This window comes from Equus quagga, chromosome 17 (assembly GCF_021613505.1).
Source record: "Equus quagga isolate Etosha38 chromosome 17, UCLA_HA_Equagga_1.0, whole genome shotgun sequence".
NCBI lineage: Eukaryota > Metazoa > Chordata > Mammalia > Perissodactyla > Equidae > Equus > Equus quagga.
In genome coordinates, this window is record NC_060283.1 from 29,189,102 (window position 1) to 29,201,414 (window position 12,313).

The 12,313-nt window shown below is 47.7% G+C and overlaps 1 protein-coding gene across 9 annotated transcripts in view; it reads left to right on the top strand.

Moving 5' to 3' along the window:
- Positions 1–12,313, top strand: part of SLC1A2 (solute carrier family 1 member 2) — a 134,814-nt gene that overhangs the window by 81,302 nt on the left and 41,199 nt on the right. For all 9 annotated transcript variants that reach the window (XM_046643856.1, XM_046643857.1, XM_046643854.1 and 6 more), the window contains 3 exons: positions 1,168–1,320; positions 3,145–3,395; positions 8,784–8,952. In XM_046643856.1, coding sequence (XP_046499812.1) covers positions 1,168–1,320; positions 3,145–3,395; positions 8,784–8,952 — 573 coding nt within the window. The remainder of the gene's footprint in view (positions 1–1,167; positions 1,321–3,144; positions 3,396–8,783; positions 8,953–12,313) is intronic.

Consider the following 12,313-nt stretch of genomic DNA (forward strand, 5'->3'; position numbering starts at 1 on the left):
TTACAACCACACCCTTTCCTTTCTGGATCCCTCCCTCGTTCTACACACAGCTCTCAGGCTATACACAGAAGCAACGAGCAATTGTCTCTGCCCGCCCCTCCCCACACACACCCTCCCTTCCACTCCTTGAGCCAGTCATCTTGAATGTCAGTGGTCTGGCGTCAGGACTGGGAGCTTGCCCCAGCTGATTCACTGAATAGAAGGAGCCCACAAGAGTGGTGGAGTTTTCCCAGGGTTGCCCTCCACATAAGAAAATTTCATTCATCACAGGTCTTGAAGGAGCACGTTTTCTCATCTGCGGAAGAGAACAAGATCAGGCTTCCAGCCACATTACTCCCTTTGCATCCCTGGAGTTAACACCATAGAGGCCATGTACCTAAGATCCCCCTCCTTCCCTTACAACCAGTGGTGCTATGACCTGATTTGTGGTTTCCACAAGCGTGGTTTAGTTTGGCTGCTGGTTTGGAGAGAATTGAAGTTTTTCTTGTGGAATCCCTGAGTACGTAAAGGGAGACGCTCCGGCCGGCATCTCTGCCCAAATTGTTTCCTTTAATATATTACGTATTTTTAGAGACCCTCCTTGATCTCTCATAAGATCAGCAAGTGTAAAGATTATGAAAGAGGACGTAGAAGTAAAGGACAAAACTCCTAGAGTGTGGGCCACGGTGAAATAATTGGAAGCCGAAGAAAATAGAAGAAAAAAGGAAACTCACACCAGTTTGGTCCATCAAATGTTCCTATTATCTGATATTCAGTTAAAAAGGGCAGAAATGCATTAAGCAGCGTGCCGTGTGGCCAGGCCTAGGCTGGGAGGAGAAGCAATATCTGGCACTGTGTCTTATTTCTGATGACAATCTCTGACTCTACCGTGGACGATATCCTCAAAGCAGTTGGAGTCAAGTTGCCATGTCATACTTCCCGTAAAGCCTTGAGAAGGCTCTCCTTGCCTCTTCTAGTGCTGCCTTTTAGAATAGTTGGAGGTACAAAATATTCTTCCACTAGCCACCAAAATCAACTTCACTCATCTTGTGGTATTTTTGTTGCATAGTATTCATCATCTGATAATGGAGACGTATGAGAAAGGTCAGTGTCACTGAAATAAGTCCCTGGAGCTATTTCTTTGACTAGGGCAAAAAATAAATTCATATTTTTCCCCCTTCCTTCTAGGTGTTGTCCTGGGGGCAGTGTGTGGAGGGCTTCTCCGCCTGGCATCTCCCATCCACCCAGATGTGGTGATGTTAATAGCCTTCCCGGGGGATATCCTCATGAGGATGCTGAAAATGCTCATTCTGCCTCTAATCATCTCCAGTTTAATCACAGGTGAGCCCAGCTCTGGTGCCCGGCCAGGGGGCGTGGACTCCTCCCCTGGGTTTTGGATTGACCGTAGAAACTCAGTTTGGTTGAATGAATGAATGAACGTGACCATCTGTGTCGTTTTACTCCAGAGCCTTGGTTTTCTGTCTCTAAAATGAGGATAATCAACCTTAAAAAGAAAGTTTGCCATCTATTGCTATATAGTCCATCTGCGTGTCTAGCAACAAAAAATGAAACAGCCACATGTTAGAAGTGATGATACCTGTAGTGATTTTCACTTTTAATGTATACTTTTTTCATTTCCTAAATTATATTTTGTTCAGGAAGTGATAACAAAGGTAATAAATAGAAAAGGAAATTTTCTCTTTACTATTTAATTGGGTGTAGAGGGAAGTGGGTATTAAAAATAAATGAAATACTAGACATGAAACCGTTCGAGTTTTTCAGAAGAAAGGTACCCTTAATGTGCAGGTCATGTTCACTTGTTTTTGGCTGAAAGAATTATTTTCTTTGAAGGAATTATTTTTCCTTTCATGAACTTATCCTGCTAGTTTCCTCCTTACCAAATAATAATATTTGGACAGGGTAAAAATTGGTGTAGTTCAGAGACAAACTCTGAGTTGAGAAGGAGAAGCTGGGCTTTGGTTTATATTTGGGTGTCAATAAGCTGGGTGACCTTGAGACAGTTGTCCTTCTGGACTGTGCACCTTATGACGGAAGTGACTCTGCTGACTCCAAGCGATCCAGATGCTCTGCCAGGTTGTTCCACAGTCTGCTAGATAGTTGACCAGAGAACCCAGTGACTGGAAGCCCTGGAACCCGGCGTCAGGAAGGTCCTATCATCCAGCCCAGATTGAGTGAAGCTGTGCTTTCGCCTCAAATGCTCCTTTCCAAACCAGGGAAAATGTTCCCTTCTGCCTATTTAACAGATAGTACATTGGCCATTCTGGTAAGGAAACCCAGCTTCCATTGGCTGGAATCAGACTTTAGCTTGTAAGGAAAGAGGGTCATATATGGGTCAGCTTAATTCAGAAAAGTTGACATCAATGACTTCCTCCCTCACGGCAAAAAAGACCGATCCCCAGAAAGGGGTGCAGTCATTCTGTCTAGTAAAAGCAAGAACCGAAACCAGGAAGTAGAAAAATTGAAGAAACAACTGGAAAAAAACCCAATGAAGGCTGGAGTTTTTGTGACTTGCTTGGAATTTCCTCCAGTAATCACAGAGCCTCCGCGGGTGCTTTATGCACGTGTTCTCTGAGCCCTCCGCGAGGCTGGGAGATGTGGGTCTCCAACTCTACACCTCAGGGAAATGAGAGGGCTGTGCGGAGAGCACTGTTCCTGGCTCTCAATTTCAAGGACCAGTGATGTGTTCAGAAGACGTTTTGAATACGTATGGCTAAGCTTTTTATTTTCCCAAGTGAGGACATTAAAACAAAATAATAAGTAAAGAACTAGCGTGTACCAGCACCTTCACTTCATAAAGAAAGGCTATCTTAACACCAAATAAGTGGGAAGGGCATAACCTCAGAATTAAACATCGAATATATTCAACTTTATTTTGGCTCACTCTTACAGAGCCAAAAAAGCAGTCAGTGACCAGTTTATAAACTCTGAACCAGGTGATCTCCATCTCTCCCCAGTTCCCTAGCATCTCAAAAATGTCCTTGGAAAATAGAATTGTAAACTGTAGGATTGACCAAATATTCCATAGGAGGAGGTTTAATTAACCATTAATGCGTTTCAGTCTAACAGGAAGTCAAGTTACAGGTGTTCAGAGATGGGTAATGAACAGAAACAGAATTAATCCTTCTGGATTTCTTTTCAACCCAGGTTTGTCGGGCCTGGATGCTAAGGCGAGTGGGCGCTTAGGCACGAGAGCCATGGTGTATTACATGTCCACGACCATTATCGCCGCGGTGCTGGGCGTCATCCTGGTCTTGGCCATCCACCCAGGGAACCCCAAACTCAAGAAGCAGCTGGGGCCTGGGAAGAAGAACGATGAAGTGTCCAGCCTGGATGCCTTCCTAGACCTTATTCGAAACCTCTTCCCCGAAAACCTGGTCCAAGCCTGTTTTCAACAGGTAAAGCAGAGTTCTTGTGTTCCTGCTTCCCTACGCTCCTGAGTTACCAAAGTGATAACTTGCAGACTGTTTCAATGAGCCAGCTCTGGGGAGCGATTTCTTTAATATTTCATTCTCTCTGTCTAGAGGTTGTTTGAGGTGTTCGGGGCAGGATTTGGGGATTGGAGTTGCGTGTTTCTTTTTAATCTTCCCTTTGTTTCCTCTCACTTAATATCTCTTTGCTCTGGGATCTTCCCTCTCTCTTGTTTCTTTTTTCTCTTCCCTTCTTTTTGGTTCCTGTCTCTGTTGTCCAAGGGCACATTTTTTTTCTATTGTGGTCATAATAGCTTATAACATAGTGAGATTTCAGTGTACATTATTGTTTGTCATACACCATAGAAGTGTGCCCCTGCACCCCCTGTGCCCACCCTCCACCCCCCCTTCCCCTTAACACTAATTTATTCTCTCCGTCTGTAAGTTTGTTTATCTTCCACATATGAGTGAAATCATATGGTATTTGTCTTTCTCTGTCTGGCTTATTTCGCTTATGATGCCCTCAAGGTTCATCCACATGGTTGTGAAGGGGACAATTTTGTCTTTTTTATGGCTGAGTAGTATTCCATTGTATATATACCACATCTTCTTTATCTGATCATCCATTGATGGGCACTTGGGTTGCTTCCATGTCTTGGCTATTGTGAATAAGGCTGCAGTGAACATAGGGGTGCATAAGTCTCTTTGAATTGTTGATTTCAAGTTCTTTGGATAGATACCCAGTAGTGGGATAGCTGGATCATATGGTATTTCCATTTTTAATTTTTTGAGAAATCTACATCCTGTTTTCCACAGTGGCTGCACCAGTTTGCATTCCCACCAGCAGTGGATGAGGGTTCCCTTTTCTCTACATCCTCTCCAACATTTGCTGTTTTTTGTCTTGCTGATTATAGCCACAGGCACATTTTTATCACTTTTGCCCACAACCCTCTAGAATACCCAGTGAGTCTCCATCTCAGTGGTACAGCAAAACCACACGTGGTGTGTTTAAAAAATGCACATACCCTGCAGAATCAGGATCAGCAGGATGGGCCCAGGGGTGGTGTATTTTTCAAACTGTGAAGGTAATACATGAGGATTGTGGAAAGTTTAAATAGTATAGATACATATCAAGTAAAAATTCAAGTCCCCACTTCCTTTCCTTAGAGCTACCCATGCTGAGAATTTTGTTTCCTCCCATGTATTTTCTTTGCCACATGTACATGTGTATATGTGTATAATCTTTAAGAGAATTCAGCCCAAGCGATACTGCATGGCATACATTGTTACACCTTGCTTTTTCATTTAATGGTGTTTTAGCGTCCTCTCTCTCTCTCTTTCTTTTTCTTTCGTGGTGCATAGCATTTCTAAAGGATACATTTTTAGAAGTTAAAATGTCCTACCAGAGAGTTTTATATTTTGAATTTGCCAGATGTTGCCAAATGGTCCTGTAAAAGCTTGTAACAATGTATACTCCTACCAACTGCATACAGGCTTATATATATTTTAAAACCTTGTGATTTTCAAAAACAGATGGTTCTGCTGAGTGGAACCCATTAAGACAGCTGCCTAGGCCCCACTCACTAGCCTGTTGTCCAGCCCCAAGGCCAGTTTAGGTTAGAACCCACCTCAGTTCCCTTTAGACCGAGTGGGAGCTAAAAGGGCCGAGGAGCTTCCTCCAGCCATTTCCAGGGACTCACATGAGTGACCTTAGGAAACGGCTTGCTTAGGGGAAAAGTTTGTACTCCCAGCCGCCCTCCAGATGCAGTTGCCAACCACTGCGGAGCCCAAATTACTCTGGGTTGAGCTGTATTCTCTGATTTCCAGTGCCACTTTGGGGCACTTGTGGTGTGGAGCTATATTAAAGGAAGCCAGTCCCGGCGGCGGAAGATGCACTGGAGATGAATAGAAACAGGCTGGGAAAGGAGGCGCTGACCAGCTCTCTCTCTGTATAATGTGCTTGCCCCGCAGGCTGCTTAAAAAGGTGAATTTGCTTTCTTTGGGGTGATAGACAAAATTGGGAGCCAAGTCTATTCTTAACATTTTGGAGAGAGTATTCTGGAAGTGCAGCTGCTGGGAGCTGAGCTGGTAGAAGACTGGGGGTGGGTAACATGAGAGGCACAGGAGACGGACAGGTTTGGGCTTCCTGTCTGTGTCCGGTCACAACCGTGCTCCATGCAAGAAGGAGACCCCTGTGTCTCAGTCAGTAGGGCAGGACCAAGAAGAGGCAGGCAATCGGAGCTGCTGCTCTGGTCTTGGACGGAGTTTTGATGGTGTCGCCCAGGCTCATGCTTGCTGACCAGTTTGGTCAACAGGCAATCTCTGCATATAGCTGCACGTGGCAGGATGCCCTGTGTGCCATTAGAGTAGAGGACCGAGCTGCTCCCTCCCCACCTCACTCTGCACCTGCCACTCTACTGGCAAAATTCATCTGAGGAGTGAGCCCTAGTGCCTCAGCTAAGCCTAGGGCCAAGGTCCCTTTGGGTTAGGACAAGCAGAGGAAAAGTAATACAGAATCTTTAGCTCAGGTGAGGGAGGGTGCAGATTCCTCAAGCCGGACTTCAGGCAGCCCAGAGGAAAGCATCTGAAACTAGTGCAATCCCATGGGCTTAGGAGGACCTTGAAGAGGGTCCGAGACAGGGAACTGTTGGAGTGTGCCATCGTCTTACCAAAGAGAGGGAGCTGGAGAGATGCCTTCCTGTCATGGACAGCCAGAAGTGATTTCAAATAGCCTCTCATGGGTGGAGGGTGCTTCACCACCAGAGATAGACACAGACATAAAGAGAAGGTGAGCTGTCCCCAGAGCGGCGGCTGTCTGGCCCAAGGGGGCGGGACCTATATCTTTAAGAGCAGGGAGACCTCTTGCTTGCTGCTCTGAACCAAAGTGAGTTTTCCAATAGAGCAACGGGCCTAAGGTGTGGCCTGACACATCTACTCAAGCCCAGTGACAGGGACCACATGGGGTCTCCTCTTCCAGGGAATCCAGTGCTGTGTTTGCTTCTTCAGCAGATAGCTTGTGTGTGCCTCCTGGGTGCCAGGCTCTCTGCTGTGCACAGCAGGCCGTGGGGACTGAGACGGTCGGGCTCCCTGACTGTGGAGCTCACTTACATTGTGTGTGTCGGGGAGTGGGGGACGGTGACAGACCAGAACAAAAGTCAGGGAAACACACAAGATACTTAAAAATTAGGATAAATGCGCTCTGCGGGCTGGAGGCAGCATGACGGGCTAGGCAGTGGGTGGGGGAGACGTCTGAGCTGCGACAACAGGCGTCAGAATGAGCCCGGCTGAGACGAGCTGGGGGAAGAGCCCGAGAGGAGGCATGGCCTGCGGAGGTTGGCAGGTATTTGGTGTGTTCAGAGAAGGGAAGGGGGCCAGTGTGGGGGGCGTGGAGGCAGTGGAGGAAGCACAGCCCAGCTCAGACAGGATGTGGTAGGCCAGGGTCAGGCTTGGGTTCTTATTCTCAGAGGAAGGGAGATGACTGGTTTCCTCATTTTAAGAAATCAGTCTGGAACTATGGATATGCACAGAGCTCCAGATAGGTGTGCTTCCCTGGTGATTGCAGGTGGGCGGGAGGAGAGGCGGGCAGCTCAGGGCGCAGGCTTTGCTGGTCTACCGTGAGCGGCCATGGCGGCCTGGACTCTGGTGGATGGGGCTTGGCACCCAGATGGGGCTGTCCCACCCCAACAGGCTCTGAATGGAGAGCAGGCAGGGGACCAGGCCTGCGTTTCAGTATCCCTACCTTTTCGCTTTCACCTTAAGCCACTGGCCTGTGCTATTTGGAAGTCAGATTTTGGTGTCAAACATAACTCATTTTGAACCTTGCTTCAGCAACTAACTAGTGTCTGTCCTGCAGTTAGTTACTTAGCCCTGGGAGCCTTGAGGGGTTTCCGTGGACGTAAGAGGTAATAGATGTCAAGCGTGGCGCACCTAGCCTCCCACCTGATCCTGGCGGCCACCATTTACTTAGGCCCACGACCATCACTCCTATAAACGCAGGCCTTGGCTGCTTTAGCATTCTCAGGATAGGTCAACAGCTGGCTTCTGGGCCCCCTCTTTCCTGGGAGAATGCCTGTTGCTCACGGAAGCCTCTCTTCTGATCACCGCTGCGTTCTCTCTTCATGCCGACGTCGTCCAGACTGAGCGGTCCGTACCTGCCTGTTCTCAACTCACACACCCGGCGTGGGCTTCCTCCCTCCCGGCACAGGTGCCTGTGGCCAGGCTGGAACAGACAGTTCCCTGCCTCGCCTCTCCATCTCAGCGAGCTGGTCAGCTCTGCGTGGCCTACTCTTGGACCCAGCTACAACAGGTTTGGGTCCGCACAGTTTATCAAGCGGCGCAGGTGGTGGAAAGAACTCAGTGATGGTCAGGCCATCTGAGTTGAAGTCCCAGTTCTGCCAATAACTCTGTGGCATCTGACAAGTTGCTTGACTTTTCTCTACCTCCTCTTCCACGTCTAGTCGCGGTTCAGCTGTCTGTTGCCTACTCTGTGCTGGCACTGACGTCCTAGGATTCTGCATGAGTTCTATTTTAATGCCCTTGGAGGTAGTGTTTCTCTGGGCTGAGATGTAAGTTTTCACAGTGCTCTGCATGCAGTGTGCCTGGCACCTTTAAAAATAGGACGGCTGCCGCGGATGTCGAGGAAGAGCCTGAGAGGTTCTGGGGAGACCGTTTGCACAGAGATGGCTGAGGAACTTCGAGCAAGGCTTGGAATTACTGCCCAGAAGGAGCGGCTGTCTTCCCATCTTACATTTGGATCTGAAATATAAGCCAGTGGCCCTGCCATGGTGGCTGCTGGCAGCTGGCAAATCTGGCACCCAGAGGGAGATGCCCAGCACAGCCTGGATCTGGAAGGAGCCCAAATGAGAGTTGGTCTGTGAAGACTCTGCCTGACAGGAACCAGGCAGGAAGGAACAAAATAGGCGGGTTGTGAGGTGCTATCTGGCCACCGCCAAGACCTTTGCCTTCCTCTTCTTGACCAGTTCCGGGGCCCATCACAAGGGGCCAGGAGGGTCCTCCAACTAGGCTCACAGTTATGAAGAGCATCCATGATGGACGTTGACATCAGAGAATGAAAGAAGCAGAAATCCATCTCCCAACTTGAAGCTCGCGTCGCGTTACTGGATCACGCATTACAAATAAATGTTATAAATCTTGTAATTATCATGCGATGAGGACAGTCATCTCCCACTGTGTTTGTGCAACAAAACATCACCTTGTCAAGCAGAAACATAAAATATTCCTTAATTTTCATAACTTTGTTTTGATATTTCTTAATTATTTTTTAATATCCTGGGATCTTTAAAATATGTAAGCCGCCAGGCTTTTCGTGACTTTTAGACCAAAGCTCATCTTTATTTTTCCCCCCCTCTCCATTAGATTCAAACAGTGACGAAGAAAGTCCTCGTGGCGCCTCCAGCAGATGAAGAGGGCAATGCCACCAATGCTGTCATCTCCCTGTTGAACGAGACGGTGACAGAGACACCTGAGGAAACAAACGTGGTTATCAAGAAGGGCCTGGAGTTCAAGGACGGCATGAATGTCTTAGGTGGGCAACCTGGTGTTCCTCTCCCTGGTGGAGGCGCCTCAGCTTCCTCAGCAACGGCCAGCCTTCCCTGCATCTCAGCACCTCGGCATCCCTCACTCCCTTCTCAGAAAGCCGATCGCTCTGCTGTCCTCTAGGTGGAGCAGGAGGCTCTCTCTGGGGAGGGTCACTGGGACTGACAGCTGAGAGATGAAGGAAGAGGGAGATGGGCAGGAGCGAGACCATGAGGGGACATCACAGCTCGAGCTCGGTTATGGGAAAAGAGAGGGTATTCACATTCATCAGGCGCTTGCCCTGACTTTCTGCGTGGCACTGGCAAGTCACTTTCTCAGACCCCATTTCGTAACGTTACACATCCTGTTCTTTTATTTCTCAAGCATTTTTTTTTGAGCTGCCCTTGTGTACCAGTGCTGTGTTGTGCATGGAGGAGCCCCACCCCAGCTCTCACAGTCTGTAAACAAATGCAGTGCTGTCAGGAGCATAAGGCATTAGCATTGGTGTCAAAAGGAGCTTATCAAAGGAGATTATTTTGTGTAATTTCCTGGGATTCCAGTGAATCCTTTCCCCTAGACTGGAGCCTTCTTAGCATGCCATCCCAGAGATTCTTTGGCTCTGCAGTTGGACAGACCTGGGCTTGTCCTTTATGGACCACTCGCTGGTTATTTAACTGTAGGCAAGTTGCTTCACTTCTCTGAGCCTCATTTGTCAAGTGGGGATGAAATTGGCATTTCTCTTGTAGATCATTATGAGGGTTAAATGATACATGCCATATGCTCTATTCACATGAGCTACTGTCATTATTAAAAGTGAGAGGAGAGCTGAGGGGCTCAATCAGAAAACACCCCCAATGGAGGATGGAGACTCGCCATCATGTAGGTGACTCCAATTTTCCCAGTTCTCTCCCCACCCACCCCCTTGGTCCACTCCCCACCATAACCCTCATCCACCATTAGAATGGTGTCCCCAAGACAAGAAAGAGGGATATTTAGCCATAAGCTGGGAGACATGGGGAATCTGGGTGGAAGAAGTATGTTGACCTATGGAAGCAAGATTTCTAAGGATTTGAATGAGAGCTGTTTAGAAATGGATGAGCTCAGTGATCCTTCCACTTTGCCCTCAAGGAGGTTAAATGCCCTGGTCTCCTTAGTAGGGTTGTCAGATAAAATACAGGATGTCCAGTCTCAGCTATTGCATGGGACATACTTATGCTAAAAAAATTATTCATTGTTTATCTGAAATTCAAAAACTTAACTGGTATCCTGTTTTGTTCTAAATTTGATAAACTTGCCCCTTACTCATCCAGAATGGTGGAGAGAACGAGGTAGAGGGAGCAGGATTGCCTAGCCACTGAAAAATGGAAGCTTTATGAAGCTTTATTGGAGGATCGTTTTGTCTGGCCCAGCAGGAAGCAGGTTGGGTGAGTGGGAGTGAGGAAGGAGATAAGCTGATTAGGCTGCCAGGCAATGGGAGATCAATAAACACTGCTGACAATCAGTGGGAGGTGAGAGGAGGAAGGAGAAAGTGGGAGAGGTCCTCTGAGAAGGAGGGATTGCAGATATCCTCGGCATCCACCCCTGAGTAGCTCTTCTCCTCCACTGGCCAGATACCCACAACCCTTTCAGGACCTTCCCAACTCCCCTTGGGCCCTTTGCGCAGGTCATAACGAAAAATCCAATCCCCGAAGTCAAAGTGGCCCCACAGTCTTCTTCACACTCTGGGGAAGGTTGAGGCCATGAGTAATGGGGCCAAGGCTTTGGGGTGAATCATTCGGAAGACTTTTGAGGTCGTTTCCAGAGTCTTGGTGGATTCTGGGAAGTCACATGATCTTTGGCTGTACTGGGGAGTTTCAACACAACTCACTACTCTTTCAACCCTAATGACCAAGTCTAAGAGGGCTTTGTTCAAATGAAACACCCCTGATCCGGTGAGTGAGTTCTATGAGGTGATGTTTATAGAGGAAATGACAAGCTGGACATGAGTTTCCAAGTGCAGATGGCAACTCTGGAAAGCCAAGGGAAGTTAGACTGTTGAGAAACTTCCCATTTACAAATCATGGCTGCAATAAGGTTCTTTCCATGGTCTTCCAAGGGTGGAGATGGTGGCTTTTTTGTTTTTACTTTTGGCTTTGGAAAGTCCCGAGGATCAAACGTTGCAATAAGTGAAGATAAAGCCCTAGCCTCCCACTTCTTTAAGGACTCATTTCTTTCCCCAAAAATCCTCAGACCCACTTCTGGGTTCCACCCTAATTCCAAGTGCTTAAATCAACTCCTGCTAGAGATTTCCCCTTTCAGTATCTCTCTATTGTCCTGATAGATGCGGCCAGTTTCTGCGGACGCTGAGATGGGAGATTTTTTATTACTGTTCTTTGGGACTTTGAGACCTTGCACATTTTTTCTTAAAATTTCCAAATGAAATTAACCAAGTAACACTAGCTATTCTCGGCCAGAATGTTCACAGATTATTTCTCACGACACACCTAGAAAATTCCTCGCCTTGGGCTGAGAGCAGGGCTTTGGAATAGCCTGGATGTGATGTCATATGTTACTGCAGAACTGGGCCACTCTCTCTCAGATCCAATTCTGACTAAACCTTTGCCTGTCCTGGGCTAAAAACTCACTTGTAAGTCACTTGTCAATCTTTCTGGCCAGGAGCTGAAAAGGGAAAATATTAAATACCAAGGATTAACAGTCCTGAGGGGAAGTGCTGGATTCTTTCTGCTGAAGAGAGAAAGGGTCCTGTGAAGGGTAGTGAACAGTCTGGGTTATTATGGGCTTGGTGTGGGGAGGCGAGTGGTTTTGGTGAATAGGGAAACGGCATAATCAGAAATTCGGAGAGGAAGCACTCTCTGCTAAGAGAATCAAATTATAAAGCTGTGTTTACTGATGCAGCCCAAGACTCCAAACATAACTGGACACAGAGGAAACTGGGTATAATAGGGAGGGACTGGAAATGAGGCACTGCCAAACCGGGACAGGGTGGATGTGGGGACAAGGAGGGAGAGAGGGAAGAGAGGATGGTCCATACTGCAGTTCAGAGAAAAGGCAGATGGGCAAGCAGTCTTGTAGCCAAAGAGACAGGTACAGTGATATGTAGTCCATGTAAGTAGAAAAAGTCAGAGCCTCAGGACTGACAATAGTGGGTCGGGGTGGGGAGGCCCATGGGACCGGTAATCAGAGATTCGGACAGCCCCCAGGCAGTAATGGGGATGTCTGTTAGCCATGTAGTGCACCCCAGTTCCTCGGCAGGTCTGGGTGAGACTCCAGTCCGGGAGGTGAGACACTGAGGGCAAAAGGGGTGATGGCAAGAGAGACTCCTCTGGGCGGAAAGAAGCCAGACCTAGCCGTGGAGGAACCAGAGTGTAAGG